This window comes from Meleagris gallopavo, chromosome 6 (assembly GCF_905368555.1).
Source record: "Meleagris gallopavo chromosome 6, MGAL_WU_HG_1.1, whole genome shotgun sequence".
Lineage (NCBI taxonomy): Eukaryota > Metazoa > Chordata > Aves > Galliformes > Phasianidae > Meleagris > Meleagris gallopavo.
The window spans coordinates 19,213,355-19,239,768 of NC_139409.1; the positions used below are offsets into that span (position 1 = coordinate 19,213,355).

The 26,414-nt window shown below is 36.6% G+C and overlaps 1 protein-coding gene and 1 long non-coding RNA gene across 2 annotated transcripts in view; one reads left to right on the plus strand and one right to left on the minus strand.

Moving 5' to 3' along the window:
- LOC109368202 (uncharacterized) overlaps positions 1-26,414 on the plus strand; it is a 58,342-nt gene that overhangs the window by 12,489 nt on the left and 19,439 nt on the right. The gene's annotated exons all lie outside the window — the stretch shown is intronic.
- The window catches only part of SLC39A12 (solute carrier family 39 member 12), a 31,354-nt gene that overhangs the window by 3,804 nt on the left and 1,136 nt on the right, over positions 1-26,414 (minus strand). Inside the window, exons 2-11 of the mRNA XM_085227322.1 lie at positions 22,938-23,219; positions 20,333-20,540; positions 18,207-18,409; positions 14,412-14,583; positions 11,625-11,797; positions 10,257-10,409; positions 9,021-9,131; positions 6,517-6,580; positions 2,876-3,034; positions 184-371 (exon numbers count right to left, since the gene is read on the minus strand). Of these exons, the coding sequence (XP_085083448.1) occupies positions 184-371; positions 2,876-3,034; positions 6,517-6,580; positions 9,021-9,131; positions 10,257-10,409; positions 11,625-11,797; positions 14,412-14,583; positions 18,207-18,409; positions 20,333-20,540; positions 22,938-23,219 (1,713 nt within the window). The remainder of the gene's footprint in view (positions 1-183; positions 372-2,875; positions 3,035-6,516; positions 6,581-9,020; positions 9,132-10,256; positions 10,410-11,624; positions 11,798-14,411; positions 14,584-18,206; positions 18,410-20,332; positions 20,541-22,937; positions 23,220-26,414) is intronic.

Sequence of the window (26,414 nt, forward strand, 5' to 3'; positions counted from 1 at the left end):
GTGACACCAAACAAAACCAGACCATCCTTCTAAGCTCTGTACACATACAGGGCAGAAGACACGCTCTTCCTAAGAAGCCTACAAAATTCCTTTCCCTTCAAGTTCATCCTCCTGCATTCATTTGACACTCACCTATGATGTGGCTGTTAGAAGGAAAGTATAATAATAGGCAGAATTTCTCACCATTTCTGCTAAAGATAAATACAAGAACATTCCAGCTGTAACAGTAAAAATCCAGTTTTGAATGCATGGATCCGTTGACACAGAAAGGCCAATATAAAGCCCTAAGAATGCCGTTAGTGCACTTATAAAATTCATCAAAATTGCAATCTTCGTGGGGAGGCCCGTACTCAGTAGCACAGCAAAATCTCCTGCACAGAGAAAAAGACAACAAAAAATGGTTAGTGGCTAAACGTGTTTGTAAGATTTTTCATAATAAATGTACAAAGGAGACAGTGAAGGATGGAAGATTGCCCTTAGATTTCTATTAAATTGGTTGTATACTCATCTTGTGTGGAAAAACAACCACCCCAAACAGCTTGTATTTGTTTAGCTGTTCCTAAAGATAGTATAGAATATACAGGAGTAACTTCTGTTAGTTCTCGATGTTCTGTGACATTTATAGCTCAGATAAATGCAAAAGGGAAGTCGCATGTTTTCCCCAAGTTTCTAGATCTTCCTTGAATGGGAACTTGCCGGTTAAAAATCATGGGTGTTCAGTGTTGTACAGAAGAACCTATGCACATCCAATTCCATTTTAGTTTAATTCAACTGATTTCAAACCTAATTGACTTTAGTAAATTGTACATGAGAAAATGATCGTGGATTTTTTTTCTAAAATAAATGATTTCCTAACAGGCCCACAGCAAATGATTTTAAAAATTCCTCTCTACACATTTGGAAATACCACTTTGACACAGAATCACAGAATCACAGAATTGTAGGGGTTGGAAGGGACCTCTAGAGATCATCGAGACCAACCCCCCTGCCAAAGCAGGTTCCCTACACCAGGTCGCACAGGTAGGCGTCCAGGCGAGACTTGAATATCTCCAGAGAAGGAGACTCCACAACCTCCCTGGGCAGCCTGTTCCAGTGCTCCGTCACCCTCACCGTGAAGAAGTTCTTACGCACATTCGTGCAAAACTTCCTATGCTGCAGCTTATGTCCGTTTCCCCTCGTCCTGTCTCCACGTACCACTGAAAAGAGACTGGCCTCACCGCTATGGCCGCCACACCTCAGATATTTATAAACCTGGATCAGGTCCCCTCTCAGTCTTCTTTTCTCAAGGCTAAACAGACCCAGTTCACTTAGCCTTTCTTCACAGGGGAGATGCTCCAGGCCCTTCACCATCTTTGTGGCCTTCCGCTGGACTCTTTCCAAGAGATCCCTGTCTTTTTTGAACTGGGGAGCCCAGAACTGGACACAGTACTCCAGATGAGGCCTTACCAGGGCAGAGTAGAGGGAGAGGATTGCCTCCCTTGACTTGCTGGACACGCTCTTCTTAATGCACCCCAGAATGCCATTGGCCTTTTTGGCCACGAGGGCAAACTGCTGGCTCATGGCCAACCTGTTGTCCACCAGGACGCCCAGGTCCCTCTCTGCAGAGCTCCTCTCCAGCAGCTCATCCCCCAGCCTGTATTGGTGCATGCAATTATTCCTCCCTAGGTGTAAGACCCTACACTTGCTTTTGTTGAACCTCATCAGGTTTCTTACTGCCCAGCTCTCCAGCCTGTCCAGGTCTCGCTGAATGGCAGCACAGCCTTCAGGCGTGTCAGCCAATCCTCCCAACTTCGTATCATCAGCAAACTTGCACACCACTGCATCAGAATTAAGAAAATCTCTGGAGTTAGCTGTTCAGTACTTTCATAGTTTCTGTGCTATACAAACATGAGTTAACAGTTCTACAAGAATTATCTATCCACTTTTTGAGGGAGAGAAGTTTTCTACAGATACAGCACTTGAAACCTCCAGTCATTTAAAAATAAAAAGAAACCAGAATCCAAAAGTTCTCATTTTGGACTTGCCAGCGTATATATGTTCATCAACGCAATGCCAGGAACAGCTTCAGACATACTGAAAGATTTACAAGAAGGAGATAATTGAGAAAATTTTTCAATAGAGCTATCTTGCAGCCATGTCTGCTAGTAAAATGGGTCATATATCTTTCTTTACTATCTTGTTAGTCTTGATTAGTACCAGGAATTAGAATACCCTGAAGAATACATTGTTAAATGGCTCTGTTGCATATTAAAACTCTTTCATAGCCCATTGTGTCAGATATGCCATTTGACACACATGGATCTTGCTCACAGTTTACAGTTTTCTTCTGTTTATAAAAATGAGAACAAAGAGCTACTATGATCTGATAGAATTTACAACTGAAGAAGTGAGATGAGTTGGCAGCCAGTCATACAGGGAAGACGTCTCCACTTCTCCTTCATAGGGAACAGAGAAGTACACCCTTTTCGTATATTCATCCCACATGTATCCATTTAACAGGTTTTAATCATAGAATCAGGGAATCATTTGAGTTGGAAGGGACATCTAAAGATCATCTAGTCCAATGCTCCTGCATGAACAAGGTCACCTATACTAAATCAGGTGCTTAGAGCCCCCTCCAGCCTGACCTCGAGCATCTCCAGGGATGGGACATTCATCACATCGCTGGGAAACCTATTCCATTTCTTCACCAGGTACTGTAAAAGCCTTTTTCCTTATACTCAATCTAAATCTCCCCTTCTTTATTTTGAAACCATTTCTCTTTGCCCTATCAATGATGGCGCTATAAGCTGTTCCCACTAATATAATACAGGAAAGCATTCTTTGGAAAATCTGTAACTACAAAGCCAGTCAGGAATATATATATATTTCTTACCCATTTCATGAGGAATTTCATGGCATAAAATAGCAATAGTCGTTGTCACACCTGTTTCTGTTGAGGATGAAAATGCTGCTCCAATTACCAAGCCATCAGCAAAATTGTGAAGACTGTCACCCACCAAAACCATGATTGCTAACAAGCTAATTCTGTTATCTAGGAAAAAAAAAAAAGAAAAGAAGAAGAAAAAAAAAGCAACAAAAATGCCCAGAAATTCAAACACAAACAGATATTATCATTTTTGCTACTTCAGAAATGTTTGTTTTTGTAGAATTGACATATAACAGAAAGTCAAAGGAACCAGAGGACAATTGTGTTAAACTCTTCTGTCCCCATTACAGCATTTCTTTCAAAATACTTGAAATGAAAAAGCAAGTTGTAGAATCACTCAGAGATTAAAATATCAGAAAGTACCTTCCTGGCTTTGGTTGGTGAAATTTTCACAGTTTTCGTTTTCCTGCATCCTATATTCTTTCCCTTAAAAGGAAGGAATTTTTACACCATCATGCTCAGAATTGTACAGCTACAATGAAGTCAAATATTCAGTGTAATGGAGCTGATCATTTTAATGCTGTAAAGCATCATCATAATAATGAGTTATATTTTCAGGGTATGCTCTTTATGAGATTGCATTAAGCAGAGAGAAAGAGCTAAAAGGCAATAAGCCCTGGAGTAGCACAATTAGTGCAGTGCTATAGCGTCATTTCCAGCTTTTGTTCCAATCAATTAATAGCAGTTATGCTCATAGTACTCTTGTCTACTCATGGATGCAGGCAGCTCTTTTTCCTTACCATTCTGTTCAGTGAACTTAGTGTGAACAGAGCATTTGATGCTTGGGACATTTAGCAAGGCTTTTCGACATGAGAAGAGAAGCACTAGATCTGATACAAGTGTTGATATCAAGGCAGAGAATTGGACACTATCTAGTCTGTAGCCCAGATGAGTGGACTTATGGGAGGGATTTCATCTCTTCGAGTAGCAGTGAGCCCAGTATTTATGCTCAATGTCGAGGCTTTGCAACAAATTTTGTAGGCTCCCCAAAGTTAATCCACAATCCATTTTACCCATAATCTTGCTAGCAGGACCTTCTAAGTCCTCCCAGGATACTCATACAGCTTCCCTCTATGCCAAATGGACAGTTTGCTTTGCAAAGAGTTGTATTTATGCTTGGAGAAGCGATGTCATGATCTGGGCCCTAAGCAATATATGTTTTCCCCAAGTGTTTCTGATCCCACACAGACATAATGTGACAGTCTGGGGAGCTGTGAAGAACTTCCTGAATATTGTTATCACAAGGTTTTACCTCTGTAATGCTGTTCCGGAGGTGACCATTTTATAATAATGGGGGAGATGTTTTCCTTATAAAAACTGCCTAGAACTGAAGCTTTCAGGCTATTATAAAGAAGCCAACACATCACACATAAAAGCCTAACAATGTATTCAGAAAATCCTCCCCAGTTGCCTGGAAGCTTTGCAGGTTCAGAACAATTGGCAGACCTGTTAGATTTCTCTGCCAGCTTCCAGATCCAGACATGGATGCCCCCAGTTTGCACAGTTCTTTCTAAACACTGTGCAGATTATAATCAATAGCGCAGAGCATGAGTTACATAGAAATAATAGATTGTTTCACTACGTTGAAGTTGTGACTGGTAAGAAGGAGCGGTGAGGACGAAATCAGGGCCTGCCCTGAGACATTATTAGTCTGTTTTATGCAAGGAGCTGATTGTTGAAAAAGACTTAGCGTAATTACTGGAACTCATTTCAGTGTGTTGTTTATAGTATAACATAGGAGTCAGGTTAACATTATAGAGAAATTGCAAATGTAAACATCATGAACTTACTTGACTGAAAGCTAAGAAGATGCATATATAAACAAATCAGAATGATTTCTTTGCTTTTAGCCAATTTTAGAGCACCTTAGTTACTAGCAATTGTCTCGCTGCATTACACTGCTGCAACTGTAACTTAACTATCAAATTGCCACAACAATTTCTAAAAAGCCTCCTGTTCTTGAACAATCCTCCCTTTATTTTGATAATTTTATCTGCTGAAATAAGGGGATTGATACTCATAGCAAATTCTATTCCATAAATTTCCTTATAAAGCTAACAGGTGCAGGACTCTCACCAGAGATCAAGTTTTTTGGGCTTTGAATACAAGTTTAAAGGAAACATTTATCTACAAAAGAAAAAATGTACTGTTTTATCTTTTAAGATGTTGGTAGAATGGGAGTGGATGTATGAGAAGGAGATGGCCAGTGGAGAGGTCTTTTTTGCTTCCAGTATCTCCTTGCTTTCTGAGTTACTCACTGCCTGTCTAAGGGGCTGCCTCCTCTCACAGTACTACCTGAAATGCTTTTCTGGAGGTGTTAGGCTTCTGCCTTATGGTGTCAGATTCCATTCCATTTGAGGATGGAATTAACACTGAGCTCAGCATGTTTATGCTTTGAGCTCCTTGAAAAAAAAAAAAAACTGTTACAATAGAAGCTTTGAAAATAGGTATTCTCAAGAAAAAAAGCCAAACCAAACCACTACCACCACCAAGAAACCCACAAAGCAACTCCCTTCCCTACAATAGTTTCACATACTGGTTCCTAATATAAAAGTAAAACTGAACCGTGAGGAAGAAATGGAAGCAAAGAATATTAATCAGAAAGTACACCAAATTTTGTTTTAAGCATTTGGCAACTAATAACATTCAGATCACTAGGAATCTGTTTCTGCCTAGCAGGGAGTTATGCCCAAACAGAATGGAAACATCTAGAGATAGACTAGACAGTTTCAGTAAAACTGGCACTGGATTGTGTACTGCTGGATAGGTGACACTGAAAAAATGGAAATCCAGTTTTCAAATGGAAACGAAGTCCACAAGAACAGAGAAGAATACTCAAAACCTAGAAGATAATAAAATTGTTTAACAAAGCAACTTATCACATGAGATTTGAGATAACAATAAAAAGGAAGGTTGAGTATAGTAAGTAAATTGATTTAAATTAAAATGCTTTTCTCTCAGTTGAATGACTTCAACACCACTAAATTCAACAAGGTTACACAAGTACAGTCAGAGCTTTATGGAGTAAACAGCATTGAAACAGAGAAGACAAGAATTACTTCAGTGCTTTCTGAAGAAAACAGTTTATCCTAAAACTGAGAGCCATCCTGAGTGCAGAATTCCATACATGTAATAAATCATTTCTAGTTCAAAGGGGCTATTGCTTTACCATGTAAGAGAAGAAGGAAGCAGAATTATACTAACGTAGTGAGCCAAAAAAAGAACAAAATACAGTTATTTCACTACCTTCAGAATAAAGGCCCCAGCAAAGTTTACAATTATAAAAATCTGTTTCATATTAACTTTTGAATGTTTCTTTTGAAGCAAGGGATTCAGAAAAAATAGCTTGCAACAGTGAATGAACAAACACTAAAGCATAGACACCATAAGATTAATGAACTTCACAATTACAGGGTTGGCAGTTGTAAAGGTCTTTAAGCAGTGATTTAATTATGTATCCAAGCACCATCAGATGTGGTGATGTAGCACACAGCAAACACAGAGCTAAGCCAGCTTCACACTTTCTATTCCATCTTAGGTCTTAAAACTTTTCCTATTGCTTGTCTGGACTTTTTATCGATACTAACTTTTTGTGCTGATCACTTTGTTGCCTGGAGGAACTTCAGACGACTCAGAATCTTCTGGGCTTCTCTAATTGAAAGGAAAGATAATAGAGCAATGTTAAAGGGCTTTTCCCACTGTTGCTAAAAATATAGGAAAATATAAAATAAATTCAAGCAGTTTGAAATAAAGATTGCTGCTGCTATTTCCACAGACATCATTAAGATTATATATTGAGTGTTGGCAGTGTGATGGATACTGTAGAAAGAAATCAAGTATAAACTGCTTAGAAATTTTTGTAGTTTTGTAATCCCCCCCAAAAAATCATGCTTCTGCTTAAATACACAAATATCTGAGCCAAATGTAGAACTACTATAAAGGATATCATAATTCAAATTTTATCTTTCAAGTCTGTAATAAAAATACAATTGTAGTTTCCTGCTGGATAGAGGATTTCCAAGGAAAATGTGCATATACCAGGCTCCTTGGTGTTCCATTACCTTCACAGTTGCTCTGTGAAAATAAAAGGCTAAAAAATAGGATATAGGTCTCACAATAGTTACAAGTAGCTGAGTTCTCCTCCCCTACTCTCCCTGTTGTTTGTAAAGCTGCTTGCTTAAAAGAAAAAATGCAGCATGTGCAATTATTAAAACATAGCCCATCAGGACGTATTTCACTTACACTCAGAACAAAAACTGTTCCATCAGAGTTACTGAAACAGTCTTTTAGGAAATAGGAAAAAAGTTTTTTTGTTCTTCAGGGTGAACAGACCGCAGTGTCCTGCCTCTTGGCCTTTCATTGGGGCTTGATCATCATGAGGCATCTCTGGCCAGGCATAATAGCTCATGAGCATGCTCTACTATGAACTTTACCCTTAGTGAAGAAGTAAAGAAAGATACAGCAGCTTTGTCCTTTCCCCAAATAGTTAATCTGCTGCATCAGTCCCAATGTTTAATTACAGAAACTGCAACTGTGGGAAGACAAGGGAGAAGGTGAGGAATGTCTCTGTCTGACCCTCATGCTTCCTGGCACTCTTCTTTCTGACTAGAGAAATCAGAGATTTATGAAAGAGTGAGATATGCCAAAAAACATATTTGTTTGAAACTAGAAAAGTTGAATTACTAATCACTATTTTTTTTTGTTTGTTTGTTTGTAGTCCAAACAAAGCATAAAACACATATTAAAGCTATTATGGCAGCCAGTGAAGAGCCAACAGCAGCCCAGAAGAGTGCTTTGTTAGGGGCAGCAAACACCAATGCAAAAACTGTAGCAGAGATGTGTATTGGCTGCAAAACAGGATATGTTTCTTGGCTGGTATTAGCTTGGTTGTGGTGTGGGATTTGTGCTGTGGAGGCAAGAGGAGCAAAAGGAAAGGATTTGGTTTTTAAATTCTACATTTTAAAGGAAAAATAAAACTCTTTAATTCCCATGATTGAAGCCAGCCATATGAATTCCAGTAATTGTTTCACTTCTCATATAATACTTATTCACATGCCACTTCTTTGAACTCTGAGTCAAAACTGCAGGACTAATCACTGACCTGAAGGATTTATAAGCTTTTCTTAGTCAACCAGTGTTTTTCTTACTATTACTCACATGACTCTGAAAAATTGGCTGCTCTTGTACAAACTAGCTAAGTCAAGGTAGTTTGTGTGATATACGTAACTTTGTGATCTTGCAGCTGAAAGGAAGGACTAGATTGTTCATAACCATAAACAGGAAGCTATGACATGACTCATAAATTAGTAAACATTCCTCAGCAGGCTGTTTGCTCTGCATTCAAGTGACAGTTTCTCAACTGTGCTTCAGAAAAAAGCAGTGGCTCATGAGATTCTTATCTATCACAGCTGCTTGTTAAAATGGAATTCACATTACGGAAGGTCTCTGATTTAAATTAACAGGAACACAGATATGCAAGTATTCCATATAAGGTGAAGAAATTGGTTGGAAAAGGAGAAAATGGGTTAGAAATAATGAGTGAATTTACTTTGTAAAGACAAATCTGTCTGAATATCCTCCACAGATGGACAGGAAATTATGTAATTTCTTACAAGTAAACACTGCTCTCTGATACCCAACTTGGTTGTATCACTTTTCAAATTTGTGAAAAAATGCCCAAGAAAGGACCAAGATTTCCTCTGTTTAGTACTTAACTCTCACTGTAGAAAATCCTGAAGTCTTCCCATAGAAGAGTCTGCCCTTACATTTAATATAATTTTAAAAAGAAGAGAGGAAGGAAATTTTCAATAATTTTATCAACAGTAGGTAGTACAGGATGTATGCAGTTATATCAATCTGGTACACACTTAAGAAAAGTCATTAGAAAAATTTGTGTTTGAATTTTCTCTAAAAAGTTTATTATAAGCTTCAAAATCTGATTCCTGACAATCATGTCATATAATAAAGGAAAAAAATCAATAAAGTCTGAAAAAATAGTATTGATTTATTATACTAATTTGGTTCATTTTTGAGGAACAAAGAAAGAAGAATATAAAAAAAATCAGGGAAGTATTTCATATTGGTAACCTACCAACTGTATGGTTGAAGTAGATTTGTCTCTGCCTGAATGTTCATTTAATTCAGATTCCATTGGAAGATCATGGGAATGTTCCCAGTGCCCATTAACTAAAGAAAGGCCCTGCTGAATGAAGATGCTTTGCAATTAGTTCTTAAACCCAAGGAACACAGATGCAGTCTTTCTCAAACTTTTGAGAAAGTTCAGCATTTACAAAAATTGTATTTATTGGTTAACACCAACATCTCTTAATGTTTATCTGGTTTAAAAAAAACTTGAAAATTGAATCAAATGCATCATGAGTGATCATATTTGCTTGTGGAAATATGCATTGTTTTGAAGCTGAAGATGAAGAATTGTTTAAACATTCTAAAACTTTTTTTTTTTTAAATTGTGAGATGATGATAATGCTCTTCTCTCTGAGTATGCAACATTAGTGACAACTTTTTTTTTTTTTTTTTACCAAACTAAATATCATTATAATCAAAATAGTCTCATTCCATTAATTTCACATAATATTCTTATGGCTGACTCAAAGATAGGGACCCAGTACTAAGTATCTAAATCAGGCCAGTCATTAAATACTCTCTGCAAAATACAAAAAGCTAAGCTTACACTTAGTTTTCTTAAATGACATTAAAATAGCCTCTCATGCTGAGAAACTTAACGAGCTTTCACACTGTTACATTATATCCTCGTGCATAGTCATATTTTCAGGCATCAGCTGCACTGAGATAAAACAGCAGAATTACCATAAGCACGGAACTGAGAAGGGAGACATTATTAAGTCTGGGTATTACTGACCACAAAATTTATATTAGATTCTCAAAAACTTTGGGGTAAGAGTCATTTGGGAATTTTAAGATATCATCCTTCAAAATATATTGTGCTTTCATCCGTGTCTTCCATCTCTTCAAACTGTGCCTAGAGTAAATGACTATCATTATTATTTCATATGGACAAAAGCCCTTCACCTGCACCACTCCTAATATACCTAGAAAATAAATTCAATTAACTGTTTCCTTTTCTGAGCTACAAATATAGGGAGCACATTCATGGAGCATATAAATCTATGAAGCAAAGTGAAATAGAAATCAAAAGTCAGTCTGGTAGGAGCAGTTTAGAAAGCAACTTTCCGTGTTTCAGTCACACAAGTGATAACTACTTCCATAGTTATTTTAAAAACTTGTGCACTGCAACATCTCTAAATGGAAGAGATTTTTTAAAAGGATAAAACGTGCAAAACTTTACCTGTTCACGTGGGGTTACCAAAAGAAAGAAACATTTTTCAATCAGAAAAAATCCATGAATCCCTCCAATTATTCCCAAAAGTTTCCAAATATATTCTTTTCCTTCATAGAAATGTTCTACCTCTTGTGCTTCATGTTTATGTAAACCAAGAGTCTAAAAAGAGATGAAGTAAAAAATTTAGGTGCCAATATTTTAATCTTGGCTGAAGCAATTTATCACATGTCCATTTGATTTGTTTTCAAGATTTTGTTTTGCCACCTCTTTCAATTTAAATTGTGTTTTGAGCTAGTCAACAAAGTAGATGGATGAAACTACTTATCACAGGCCTTTATCATCTCTCACTGATCAAAGCCACATTGTTTCAAGAGAGTTATATGAAATTGTCCTTTATGCATTTTTAGAGGATATATTTTTGAAGTATACAGATATTTACAGTCTAAGAAGTTGCTTGTGTCATCTTCAGATTTAATCTTCAAACTGAAAATAACATGGAAGGCTTTCTGCTGTCAAATGCTTCTGGTTTTCCCCAGGAGAGGAGAACAGCAGCCTTACTTTGCTGCCCTTCAGAAAAAAAGGAACTTAAGAACTTTCTGGATGCATCACTTAAAAATAGTGAAGAATACTTTCAAACTTAAATATGTTCATTAAAGGAAGGTATTTGTCTGATACTCACGGAGAACTGCCTTCTTTAACTACTTTTCCAGTTCCAACTCCAGAGAATGCATTCAGTACAAAAAAACATTTCAACCAGAATCGTTCACGAAGGTCTGAAACTCTTTAGATGACTAGTACAAATCTCCTTGTAACACTTGTTCCATGAGAGGGAACTCAGACAAAAATAAATAACATAATGGAAAATTTGTTTCTGTTTTACATGCTGCATATTCTTAAAATTGATTATGCGAATTTTGGAAGAAATAGTACCACTCATGCTATTCAAGGCAGTAGTACTAATTTGGTTGAGAGGTTCAGAACCTACAAGATGTATTTATGAAGGGAATTATTGATGCCTTATAGAACATCTGAACAAATTTTCCTACAACCTGTTATAGAATCTGCCTCATGAAAGCATCTGAAGAATCTGCCTTGCAGGTTCTTGTGGGTTGGACTTATGGATTATCTGAAAAGGTTTTATTGAAATTTTTTTCTGAGATAATTATTCATTCAATTCTGCTTCTTATCCTTAGAATCTCTCTCTGAACTACAAAGTGTAGATGTATCTGGAATGCTAAGTAGTTGATTCACAGATTCATGGGAAGCTTTATTGGTTAAAATACTAATATTAGCCAGGTTTAAATGAAACTTGCTCCTGTGTGTCAGTGCATGCACAAGTGCTAAGATCTTAACATTTAAATGTGTATTACCTACCTGAGGAATGAGATGTAGCAATGCATCACCAGAAAGGGTCCCGACTGCCAAACCAACAAACAGCTGTAAAATGAGCGTATAGATTTCTTGACAGGAGTTAAATAAAATCAGGGATGTACCAAACATAGATCCAACTGTAATAAGTAAAACTGCAACAGTGCTGTAACCATATTCTGTAAGGAAAAAGAAACAAAGTAAACAATGGTACCTTTAACCATTCAGTATCTGCATTTGTTTGCATCTGAGTTTTTGTTTCATATTTGTTTTTGAGGCTATGAAGTGATTCATTGTGCTACATTCACTTTTTTCTAGTCACATGTAATACAGATGCCAGAGCTGAAAGCCTAAAAAATATTCTTTTTCAGGCTCTACAGTTAATAGTCTAATATCTTCAAGTTTCAGGCCTTGAAGTACTGAGTAGAACATAACTGTGCTAATTAAAGATGCTCAGAGCAGCACAGTGAATGTTGGTCTGCATTTGTTCCCAGTCTTAACAGGTTTGTGCTTGTTCCTCTATGTCATCACCTGTGTATTTTTACAGTCAACACCACATTATTAACCAAACCAGTAAAGAGAGCAAGGCCTAAAGCTTCAAATGAATGCAGGCGTTTAGACATAAGCCTATTGGTTCAAATGCTGTTTACAAGTGTACTGTGGGCATACATTCCTTCAGTCATAGCATCAGGTCCAGTGACTTATTTTTCCCAAGTTACTGGGACTTTTGGAAGGTTACTCTTATAATTCTTTAATTATAATTATAATAATTTTAAATAATTCTTGCTGCTCTTGTTTCAAGCCTCTTGCACAGTATGAATCGTGATTAATCTGTATGAAAGTCTTATGATGGAGGTAAAACACTGATGAAAAACAGACATAAAGGAAGTAATGCCAAAATATTCAAAAGTATCACTTAATGTTTCACACTTTAATAGCTCAACACCTCATAAAATTAGACAGTAAATCCCACAGACTGCACATCCAATAGCTTATAGTAGATACTCATGGAAGGTCAGGCCCTGATGACTTATCCAAAACAGCACAGTCTGTCAGTAAAATAGAACTTAAATCAATAAAATTAATGAGCCTATGCTCAGGTCAGATGTAGGTCAAACATGATGTCCATTGCTTGTCTGCGTCAAGCCAGCAAAAGTATCCTTGTGTTCATGGAAACCTTTATCAAATAAGCATGGGGAAAAAGCTGCACAGAGGGCTCTGGCTCCTTCCCCTTTGTGTTTGAATAGATCAGTTTTTCGTCATTTAGACAGATGTAAACATTTCTGAGATCATTAAAATGTCAGTGATCAGGCTGACAGTAGTGGAGTTACAAAATTCTAGAGCACTGAAACTACCATGATGTGGGTAAGTTCCTTTTTCTTGGTTTCTTGATTCCCTATCTGAAAAAATGAGCATATCACCACAGCATAGAAAAGTTAAAATATTCAGATAATGAAAAGAGACATAAGAAAGGACTTGAATAATTCCTCTTACTCTGCACATTTCTTCATCCTGTAACTATTATTGGGATAACCATGAAGGTCCTCTAATGTATTTTAATTCTTTTAATTTCTTTCCTCATGTATTTTAATTCATGCTCATAGTTCAATTAATCTGCACACTGTGGAATCATATGTCTGCTTATTCCCACAAACTGACTAATATATCTAGCTCAAAGAACAGACATAATTTAGAGACTAAAAGATCTGTTCCAGAAAGAATGTTGGTCAGCTAGGATGTAAGAAAAGCTTAGGAGTTCCTAACGGATCTAGACAAATAGAGCTAGCAATGGAGACGTTAGGAAAAAGGCTTTGAAGGTGCTGATTTTCAGCCAAGTTTTTTCAAGAGCACCAAAAGAGATGCTCCCAGTGCAAGTGATTATTGTCGGATGCTTATTCTGTGTTGCCTGTTCCTGGCTCCCAAACCCCCTGCCAGAAATTAACACTTCCTGTCATGCACCAGTACATCTATGGTTCTAAACGTTTCCCAGAGAGGTGCTTATTTAAAGAAAAAACAAACACCAGAAACATAGTAAAAAGTCCTTAGCTCAATTTTTTATTTTATTTTTTTATGGTGGACTAGGGAATGATGAGAGAAGAAGCTGCATCAGCAAAAATGGTTGTGCACATATGCCTGGAAGCAGTAGTATGTGAAGGCTATAACTGCAAATGGAAATAGCTGTCTAATTATACTCTGACTCAGCCCTTGTTCCCACTCTATCACACAACCTCTGCTGCCTATACAATTGGTTTTGTTAGTTTTTCTTTTCACAATAAGATGCCCAAAGTTCCTCTGCTGTAAAATAACACAACATGAAAAATCAGCAACATTCACACAGAATTTATCTGTATTAAACATTTGCCACATCATGGTATAAAAAAATGACAGCTAACATAGTGTTGAGGCTATATATAAAACCTATGTAATGACTTCAGTATAAACCTTGCAGAAATTTTGTAAAATTTTTGCCCAGCAATCCCCTAAAATGAGGGCCCATTGCAGCTCACCTGCTGGCTACAGCAGGCACTTCTCTAAGAAATGGGGAAAAAACATATTTTGAACAAGAATTCTTCCAGATGTAGCATCAAAACCACCGAATTCGCTCCACTTCCCAATACAATGCTATTATCTGACATGCGTGCTACAAAGTCACGCAGTACAGAAAACTACAGAGAGAATAAATCTCATCCTGTTTGGTTTAAGGTTACTTTTGAATGAAATTTCTCCAGAAGCCCCCACACCTCCTCACCTGATTTAGAGCAATGCTACACTGATAACAACAATATAACTCACTTTCCAAAGTTGTTGGTGGAAGTTTTGTCTGCTTGGATTCAGGAAGCTGACATGAACAACTTAATAGTTGCTGAACGATTGCTGGACTTATTTGCTTGAAGTGCTCCTTGGAAATGGATGAAGAACTGTTTTTTAAAAATATGTTCACAAGTTCACCAGCAGAGAAACAAACCTATGTAGAAATATATACAAAATTACTGAGTACGTTGCATGCATCCATATTTTATGCTAGGATGTAATCTGTAATCTTAGAAGATGGTTATACTAAGTAGAAAAACTTGTTTTCCATATACACTGTTCTGGTTATATTATTTCGATTATTTCAATTAATCCTATTTTTTTCATTGAAACTTAATATTAGTAAATATTTCAGAAATATTAGAACTCTGTTAATACCATCTGAGGGTCTGACATGACAGTTCCTCTTGATGCTTCATTATCTTATTTGCTAACAAGTCATGCACCTTGCTATTAGTCTAATACAGCTTTGTATCAAGGCAGTACTGAAGGTTGTCCTTGTGCTTCCTGGTTATATCTTCAGAGTTTGTGTTCAAATTCTTTTAACAATGTCGTATCACTTCAAAGTCAGCATGCTAGCTGTTACATAGTCTAGATTTGGTTTAAAAACTACTTAATAATTGTATTTCTAGAGGTACACGAGAATTTAAAATACTTCCTGTTATAAAGTCTCTTTTTCAAAAGAGAAAAACATATTTCGAAAAATTTCATGAAGAACTTTCTTCCATCTCCAAGGTGGAACTTCTGGTTAAGATACAAGCATTCAGCACTAAGACTGTTCCAGTGGGAATTTCTGCAAGACCTTTTAAAAAGACAAAGTTCATAGCAAAAACTTCCCTTACAGGAATAACCTTAATTTCTTAATCCCATCTGGTTTTCTGTATTTCAATTTAAAGATAAATATTTTGTTTCTTTCACTTAAAATGGTCTGCAACTGAAAATTGAGGAACTCCTGAATATTGCTTTTCTAGTCATTGAAACTTGTAAATTGTTTGGGTTTCTTTCAAAGGAAAAGCAGTATTTAAATAATTTTTTAAAAGTTGTTATTGACCTTACTTTTAAATAACTTAATTAAATGGAGAAATCTTTCTGCATTTGTTCATTCCTTAGTAAAGTGAAATATGCCTTGTAGCTCTATGAGAAATGGGATGAATTGAGCACCAATACACTGAATCTGAATATCACACTCAGGTGTTCAGAGTAATAGGTGATCTTACTGCTTGAATCTCATCAGTTCCACCTTCAAGTGGAAGGACAGCAGCAAGAGAATTCGGGAACTACCAAAGTAGAAAAGACCTTTTGTTTGTGTTCTAGACAGTAATTTTGGCAAAAAGTGTGGAAAACCAATGAGTGGTATCAACAGCTGGAAGTCTGGGTCATAGCTGGTTCTAAGCAGCACTCCTCTGTGGTCAGTACTCACTGGTATTATTTAATGCCTTATCAGTGGCCTCTGCTGGAACAGAATGCATCATTCAGTTGTGAAATCCAGCTGAGACAAAATGATAGATGCTGACAGTAATGGGTGCCGTTCAGAGGGACCCTGGCAAGCCAATGGAATAGGCTGACAAATCATTCCTGAAGATTAGTGAAGATAACTTATTGTACCTCAAACAGAATAACCCCATACAACGACAAAGATCGAGGGAAAGCAACTGGGAGGTATCTTAACAAAAAAAGCCCTTGGGGTCCTGACAGGCAACGTGAACGAGCCACCAGTGGGCCCTGCTGGCAGTGAAGGGTCACTGCACGCTGGGCTCTACCAGCAGGAGCAGAACCAGCGGTCGTAATGGAGAATGATTACTGCCTTCTGCTCAGCATACTGTATCCAGATTAATAACCAGCAATATGAGGAAGATACTGCATGTAGGAGAAGTCTGAAGGTGCCCAAGATAGCTAGGAGCAGAAGCCACTCAGGAGTGGCTGAGGAACCCGCGTTGCTCTGTTTGGAGAAGACAAGGCATGTAAGGTGTCACATCTTCACCTACCTAGTGGAGCGAAGGGAAGATGAAGACAGAACCTTCCCAGAGATGTACAGCAAGAGGGTAAGTGGAGATAGGAAGTAATTGCAGCAGGCGATAATCCAATTCTTTATAATAAAACAGTCACCAAATAAGGCAATAGAGTAGAAGTTTCCCAGAAAGACAGCGTCATCTCCATCCTTGGAGAAATTTAGAATTCAAACTGACATGGCCCTGTGGAACTGATCTAACTGGGATGTTTTGAGAAGGAATTTAGAGGGCCCCCATGAGCCTACCTTTTCCTGAGATTTAACAAGGAATTTTAAAAGAAAAAGCAAGACCTTATCTGGAAAATAAATAGTCCACACACAAATAATTTGTAACACTCATTTACTAAAATGTTCTTGAGGGCGTGAGGACCTGCACCTTTTCCAGTGACAAGACCTTGCCTTTTAAGTTGTTTAATTAGGAAGCCAGACTACTAAACTTCCTACTACACTAATGAGGTAACTATGTATGTACTCCTGTAGAATGATAAAAATAAAATAAAATTTGCATATTATCATATGAAAAACTGGATGGTTGGATGAATGGATGATGTTTGTTTGCAAATACATATTTCTTTAATGAGGAATCATAAAAGAATCTGCAGTTATAGTAATAAAATTAAATGAAAATTAATATTATTGTTCTTATTAGATCTTCTATTTGTTTTATATGCATTTTTAAGATCGTAGAGACAATGACTTAGAAAGCAGTGACCTTTTTTTCTGCAAGGATGTTTCAAAAAAATCAAATTACAGGTCTTAATCTAGTTAGCAAACAAGCTGTAAACCAGTCAATGTCTCATCTGTGGCAGTATCTGTTACTTATGAAGCACAGATCTGTGCAGAAAGCGGGAGACAAAATTAGCAACAACACTGAAACACAAAGCCTTCCAATGGAAAAATATGACAAAGAAAATAGATGTAAGTGGAAGAGGGATGGAACAAAAAAGAGAAGTTAAGAATCAAAGAAGATAAATTCTCTTCTCTCCAGACTTTTCTTTGTGATTTTTCAGTATCTATACAGAATATTTGGCTCTCTGTTTGACCCACAAGCTTCAGAAAACCCTCCTGTGTTTTCTGTCCTTTTCTTTTGATTTACAGTCAGTCTCACAAGTTCAATGAATCTAAACTTGAGTGTTACCTATTTTTGTTTTGCTGGAAAATGATTTTGCATCTTCTATGCCTAATATCACTGCCGATTTCTGATATTCATAATTTAAAGTTAATATGGAATACATTTAAAGTGACTTTCATTTAAAGTTATTTTGAGATTCCATTAAATGCCTCACATCAGCTCATCAGCATGATTCTGTTTTGTGGACACGTGGAATGAGATAACCATATTGAAAGGATTTGCATACCAGATACAAATAAAATTATGCAAATCTATCAGAATGTCATTTAATCAGATGCTGTTCATCTCAGTTTCACATCACTCAGCAAAAGTCAGTTGCACAACTACAGGAAGAAGAACCACTGTCTTTGTGCTAAATTGAAGTATAAGGTACTAAAAACAATAGAAACAGTAATTGAAGCATATATTTTAAATGGATACATTAAAAAAATTCTCTCTTTTCAGTCTGAGGAATGTCCTTCAGTCTAAAGGAAGAAACTCAATTACCATTTTAATCACTGTGATAAACATCAATTCTTTATTATTTAATACTTAGGACTAAGATAAAACCACCCGTAATGAAACTCTGTCCAACAAGCTTCATACTTAATACTGTGACTAGTACTATATAATAATATAAAAACAGAAATAGATTTACCTGATCCCAATTTGTGTTACTCCCATGATCTTTATAATAATCTTTCAGATAGTCTTCTTCTGTATAGCTTGCTTTGACTGGACTGTTCCTGGTTCCAGTACCTGTGCTTGTCACACCGTAATATCTTCTTTTGTAACTTTGGAATTGTCCAATTACAGTGCAGGACTTTCTGGCTGTAAGCACATGGAGGAGTTGTTCCAGTTCTGGTTATTTATCAAAAAACAGAAATGTTACCATAGGAAAATACACATTTAGACAGGCAAAACTCAAAGTACTTTTTAATAATTTTGTTAATTTTAACATTAATTCCTCTTTTTAATATTTTTCTCTCCACTGTTCAGTACTGCAGGTAGCTTCAGCATAGCACCTCCAGTAGTTTAAGTCATCAATATACTCAGCGTTTCCTCCTTTATAGCACCACACTGACAATGACAATTTCAGGGAAAAAGAGATGTAACTGAAAAGCATTTCATGTTTCATTTAAACATGGGTCTCTATCAAAATTATCTACAAATTACAGCCAAATATTTTCATAATTTCTCAGACTGCCCTGCCAGGAGCAGGCATTAAGATATTCCAGAAAGAAAGGTGTTTTTTTGGGTGCCCTGAAAGCACCCCTGAGGATGCCGTACTGCCCCTTGTACTTCTGAAGTTTGTTCCACTTCAGAACAGTGGCAGAGGATTTTCTGTCTCATTTGGTCAAGTTCCTAATCTGGAAGCACGCCCAATCACAGCACTGAAGTAGACAGCAGGAGCCCCAGTCCAAGTCCTAGACAAGGCAGGGCATGTATCCCATGGCATAACTGAGTGCAGTTGTTGTACTTGCTAAAGAAATGCTGAATTTTACAAGGGGCATGTTCTATCACGCTTTCATTTCCCTTCCATTTTTTGCAGCCTGGTCATCTCCCTTCACTCCTGTGCTTTTCAAGATAAAGCCATAATGATTGTGTAGGTAAACCTGAGTTTGTACTGATTTCAGTGAAATTTAGACCGATAAGATTAACAATTTTCCATATGATGAGCCTTTGTTTTTTAGTACTGTTATTCAGAAAAAGCAAATAGTATAGTCTTAACAATAAATCTTTGAGAAAGACTTATGCTAAGGTTTTTTTTTTTCTTAAACAGCTCTGAACATATCTGAAGATAGCTTTATTTGCTAACTGTAGGCAACTCTAATTTCTCATTTTTTCCACAATACACATTCTTGCTTTTTTTCTTCTGGTTCCTTTCAGAAATTTATTTAAAGGGACAATTTAATTAACTTAAGTTTAAAATACATTTACACTGTAACAAAATAGTTAAGAATATTTTTCATTTTCTCTAAATGATATCCTATCTCCACTAACCATAAAGGAAGAATTTCTAATGTCTTCACCAGGGTCTGGATTTTAACATACAAAGCTATTGAGTAGCATCGTGCCCATCTCCATCCATTCTTGTGAGTCAACTTACAAGATCTCCACTGGCACTTTTAAAGGAGTCGTTTTGCTGCAAAGACAGTTTACGCAACTGCAACCTAGGAAATTTTATAATTTGCTTCTGTGATTTAATGTATCTCTCTGCATCCTAACAGTCATAAAAATGTGTTTACCTATGCTTAGTTTTACATTTTAAGTTGTTTTAACTCAGACTTAATATAACTTTTTAAAAGTGCTTTGAATATATTGTAAAGGTGTTGATTTTAGCAGTACCCACAAAGGAGAAGTAGATGTCTTATCCAAACCTTTTAAACACACACTAGGCCCTGAGTAGATGATTTAGAACTCTGCATCTAATTGCTCTCCTACAGGGGTATGTCTGCACTGCAGTGTGAGGGACCAGGGTACCTAATGTACCTACTGCACGTGAATGATCTCTTCTACCCCTAAGTTAGTCTTGTGATTTGGTTGCAGCAACACAACGCTCTGCATAAAGAAGCAATGCAGAGAAAGCCGTGGCAAACTCAGTGCCCTCACAGCGAGACTTCCACTCTCAGACTCCATACTACACTGAGAAGCTGTCATAAATTATGACAACACTATGTATGTAATAACTACAGTAACAATGTTTTATATTTCCTAGAGAATTAGCGAAAAAAAAAAAAAAAAGTTTATTTTCCATCACCTACAGGTGAAGAAATACCTTACCTGCCACTTGAAGCTCTGTGGTACTGTTCAAAGAATTGAAAATATATTTTATAAAGAATTCTGGGGAGGGTAAGCTTGCTTTTCCCATGCAGACTCCTTGGAGAGCCAAAGTAATAATCAAAGCAGCCAAGCGTGGAAGAGTGTTTTCATCAGCACCATCTCTGTCCATTATATCAGCAGTTTTCTCCAGAGTACTCACATCAACACACTGAAATCAGGAGAAAACAGCATGAAGACAGCCCCGGTCACCTCGATTTAAATAACAAGAGTGACAGGAGGAGAAAGTGGAGAGAATGCATTCACAACCAGCCAGAAAAAAAAGCACTGAGGTTAAAGCTGTAATTGACAGCAGGACAGCAAATAAGAAACAAAGGACAGTTCCAGGAAAATAGGGATAGAATAAAAAAAGCTGAAATTTTACCCAGATTCTAAGGGGAAGAAGTACAGAACTTCATTCACATTATTCTTGTTCAGTGATATTTCTGCTTCTCCTATGTCATGCTCAGTTACTTTCACATTCCAGAAAGTGGCAGAAAAGTGAGGAATTTTTGTTAAGGCACAAGACGTTGGCCCAAATAATATGGATTTTAAACTCTTATTAATCTCAGACTCAGAAAGAATTCTCTCAATGTTTTCCCTTATTTATTAAATGAAATTAATATCTTGTTATAGGACAATTATATGGAACAAGATGGAAAGCCACCATTATGCAGATAAAGGGTGACTTTCCTTCCAGGTGACCAAAGAGGCAGTTATGTACATCCAGTGTGTATGCAGGCAGGTCTGAAATGAGGGACAGTCTATAGCTCTTTGTTACCTGAAAACATATCCTTTATTTTCACCAATTCTGGCTTTTTTGTTCATTTTCACTGCAAAAATTTGGAGTTTGGGAGAAAAAAAAAAAAAAGATGAAAATTACAAAAGCTCATTTATTATTTGTCATATTAATGAAACTGAAAAGTCAGATGAGCCAGTACAGTAATTGCTTGTTTTACATAATCATCTCTTTCTATGTGTGCCTTAAACACTATGGGGCAGAAGCTAACATCTTTTTTTCCTGTCTATGCAATACAGTTTCATTCCCAGAACCCCAAATTTCCTCTCTCATTTCAAATAACATACTAACTGCTATGATTGAAGATACTTCCTATAAATCATAAACATAGAAGACACAAACTGCCTTTCTTCTATCATTGTTGTGCAGAACTGGCCCTTTTCCGTAACTCAAATGTTGTGATTCTAAGCATTAGAGAGTCTATAATATTTTGAGTATCTTTCATTTAAACAATCAAACAAACCTTCTTTTCCCTCATGTCAGTGGTAAAGACTCAGTTACGGAAGCGATTTGACAATTGAATATTCTGCCAGTGCAAACAGACTGCACAGCAAAGAACTTTATGGATTGCTATTCTATCCTGACATGCCAAATATCCACTGGTGTCCCTTTATATTTGCCCAGATACCATTGGATTTTTTTGGAAATCAGCACATTCACCAAGATCTAGAAGCAAATATACTGGTCAATGAATAATTTATGATAGGGAAATAATCACACAAAGAACACAGAAAGAAGAACTGCAGGCCCTCAGTGCTCCCTGCTTAGCTGGGATTCCTTGCCGTTTTCTGTTTGCATGGAAAACTCCTACTACAGTATGGTGCAAATTAAAATTCAATGAAATAACAAAGAAAGGGGGAAATTCAAAGTTTGCAATAGGCAAAATTTAACTTTAATATTATGAACAGACCTAAAGGGCTTCTCACAGCAGTTCAACCTGTACTTCAGTAGTTATCTAATCTAATAAAACTTTTTTTTTTTTTATTTTAAATAAGGCAAAGAGTAGGATTTTTTTAGATTGTTAACTCAAACATACTATTCTATAATTTTATCAGACACGAGATCAGGAATAGTAAATAGTGGTGAAAAAAAACTCGTTGCATGACTTTAAGAGTTGAATATATTCAATATGCTCTTTATTATTAAGTCTGAAATTTAAGCTTATCTATGTCAGTCTTTCTGCAAGGCATATCCATGCTCAAGGATACATAGATACATGTCAAAAATGAATGAGCCCTTCAGATCTTAGGACATAATTTTACTTCCACCATACTTTGCATGGAGATAGAATCTCATAGGTTCTCATGACAGCAGACAGATTTATTGTTTTCGTTCTATAGCCAGACCAGTTTTAGAACTGCTCTGCTTTATACCATTTAGATACAATCACCAGTAGCATATCTATATTAATTAGTAAATACAGTAGATGAGAAAGTATTTTCTGTCCTTAAGGCTAAGTGCAAGATCTTGCACCCATGCAGCTAGTTTTCCACATACCTTAAGCAGAGCAACTGTATCTATCCTAGCTACTTCCCCAACTATGTCTCAACAGAGTCTATGAAAAGGTTAGGCAGTGCACGCCAAAATGCCAGTCAAGGAGAAAGCTAGTATTGGACAGCAGGTACACTAAAAAACCAGCCCATGCTCTGTTACTGGCCAGTTGTCTGCAATATAGGCATAATGCTTAAACTAGCTTAAAGGCACTGTATCATTTGCTTAAAGACTTATCAGCAGCAACTATAAAAGTATTTTTACTTATCCTTTCTTTACCTGGGTTTCAGGAGTTTTAAAATGTTTCTTCACTGCAGCCAAAATGTCTTCTGTTTCATTCCGTGAAAAATAATAACAGTCTTCATCATGTCTCAAATTGAGCATACTCTTTAAGTAAAATTTATAATCCTTATTACTCAAGTTAAGTTTTGAAGAACACACATCTCTATGATGAATAATGTAGTAAAGGAGAACAAGAGAAATTCTCTCAAATACTTCTTCACTGAGATGATCTTCTACACCTCCACCAGCTATTAGTAACATAGCATCTGGTTCAAGACACTGCAAAGAAATTGAAATAAATGGAAATTCAAATCAAGAAACACATTGCTGGTCATTTGTAATTCAGTATGACAGGGTAATAGGAGAATTCCACTCTTAAATATAAGGCATCAAACCTAAGACTACACAGATGTGAGCTGATGGAAATGGAAGAGGAGGGCACATTTCATTTATTTCAGTTCTACAGCAGCTAGATCACATCTTGCATCCTTTTTTTTTTTTTTCTCTCTCCAGAGCCTCTTCCCTTTGAAGAAATGTCAAGCCTCCAAAGGATTTAAAATTTACTATAAAACTATAAAATATGGAAGAATTGTTGCCAAAACTTCACTGCAGAGAAATGAAAGTCTTCCACTGGTTTCAACAGATTTTATCTAATATGTCTGCAACCAGGAATAAGACCTACTGCTTAACCATTCTGTATGGGTTTCTGTTATATGACAAAGACCATCACTGACCACAGTTAATCCGCGATATGTGAACAAAAGTTACATCATTTTTAATACAGTATTAAGAGTCTTAATTGACCCAACAATCATGTGGCTATCCTTTTTCCCTCAATCCATCCTGTTAAACAGAACAGCTCCCTTCAGCGCAGAAAGGCAGTACAAGTTCTCAACATTATCTGGTCCTCTAAATGATCTAGTCCTCCAAATGTTCGAGAGGAACAGAAAATACCCTATATGTGGTTTATATTTGAGCAGACAAAGGTTTATGTATGTAAAACTACAATTATTGTTGATGAAAAAAATTTTCCAGAAACTTTTGCCAGCTCAAACTAAAGTGAGCCTTTATAACTAAGCCACAAAAATCAATTGAGCTCTGTATCAAGTTATGGGAAATGAGACTGTGAATTCCAGAACAAAGAGTCTTTCTTGAAGCAACCCCATAACACTATTGTCATCCATTATGCAGTCATCTTTTTTTTCTGGTTGGCTCTCTCCAAGCACTAAGAAGCCATGTCAGCTAATCTCAACCATTATGATAGACTAATCAGACTGTACATTTGTAAAAAGAAAACTACAACATGAGAGGACCGTAATTACACTCAAATTCATGAGTCCTAAATGGAACCCATGCTGTCAAACTGAACTGCTTATGGCTACAAGCATGATGTGGTGGTTGTGGTAGCTCATCTTGCACATTAGTTCATTTTCCTACACAGAGGCAGAGTAGAATCAAACACATTGTTGTGTTCAGAAACCAATGTTCCCTAGAGGAATTGAGAGTGCTGCCACATTTTAATATACGTAATTCCCGCAAAAACTGACACAAATACTCAATATAATCAAAGAGAACTGTGGATGGTAATGACCAATTAAATATTTATACTCATAAGCAAGCTCCATTTTAATATTATAAAAAGTATGATCCACTGCGCCCTGCCCACATTGCCTACCAAGGTCTGGAAAATGTTAAGACTTTCAGTGTATGACTCCAAACATTAATATTTGGGCTAGGATTACATAGGTACTCTGTTCTCTGTCCCAAAGGCCTCGAGTTAGTCAGCTAGTATTTTTGAATACCCAGTAGCAATACCAAAAACAAAAACAAAAAAAAAAAAAACAAAAAAAAAAAAACACAAAAAACAAAAAACCACACACACACACACACACACAAAAACCCAACAACAACAACAACAACAAAAAAAACCCCACAAACATAACAAACAAAAAAAAATTCTGTATGTACTGAAAATTTCAAAGGCTTCTGTAACATTTCAAAATCCAGTAGTGATAAATTATAATCACCCAGTATTTTGTTAGTTCTTACAAGGAAGATGATGGAAAAGTAAATAGTTTTGGGTTTGTTTTGAAGGAATAAGGTACACTGTAAAAAGATGCTTCTACTGTATAAGGTCAGCCCACTAAAAGTAACTTTTAAGGAAATATCAAGAGAACATAAGTGTACACCACTTGTAATTTTTGCTGTTAGGAATATTTCATAGGCATAACAACCTGCATGATCTTGGTTTAGGAAACTTACTCGCAATTAAAATACAGAGTCCAGATTTGAAACTGGGAACAGCACCCTTTGTTTAAGAGATCAAAAGTTAAAAACAAAACAAAGCATCTCTTACTTTGCAAAAAATATATACCTTTGTGTGTTTAAGAAATAAAGGAGTGACAGATGCTGTTCAAGAGTTACCAGACCCTGCCCAAGGAGTCTGGAAGCCGATATGTAACAGTGAACCAAAAAGGAAACTAAAAAAAAGTGTTAAACTTTGTTGCTTTTAAATATCCATTGGAGACATCATTAAAAAGGAGAAGAAAAAAACTGAAACCAGGGTCTTCTGGTAAGACTGTAATCCTGGATTTATAAGGGAAAGTTCAGTCTGAAATCAATTAGTTATTCCCAACAAGCATGAGAGAGAAAATGCCAAGCAAAGATGGGGTGTTCTGTTTCAAATTTTGGAGATCTTGAATGGCAGAAAAACATGAGCAGCACTATCTTGTGTTACCAAATCCTGTTAAATCATCTCAAAAGACCTCAGCACAGCACTATGAGGGCTGCACGTAACTGAAGATGTCACTCTCACCATCTGGATTTTCTGTAGAGAGCTGCGTCCCTGGGCAATGCAGGATGCATGCAGTATTATAGCCAGCACTAAAACGTACTGCAAATGGTGAATGCCCTTATATTTTTCCCACAGAAAATTTCAAAGGTGAAGCCTAAAGAGATAAAGTAAGACCCAGCAGGGTTTCATTTAGATTTCTTCCATTCAGGGACACAGTGGTTATGCTCTCCAAAGAAAGATCACAAACAGAAGATAAATGATGGCAATTCAGAGAAGCTAAACAAGGAAGGAAAACAAAGCGTAGGTCCATTTTGAGATGATTAGCAGGCATCTATAACCATTACTATTTAATACTTTCTTGCTTTGATCTGGGTCCATACTTGCAAACACTGAGAAAAATCTCCTGTACAATCTCCTTTTATTAAAAAACAAAAAAACCACAAAATGATTTAGGGAAGAACAGATAACTACATTATCTATGTATGAAATTTCACATTGGGGCACACAAGAAAAAATGGGAACATTTGAAGGAAGAGACAATTAAGCATCCTCTGCTCAGGAGGAAAATTTCTCCACCTCATTGGCTTGGCTGATTGCCAGGAATGGTATATTCTCAAAACAGTCACCATTATGAATATCCTCATAATTCTAATCCAATGAAATAGTCAGATGTATGTTTT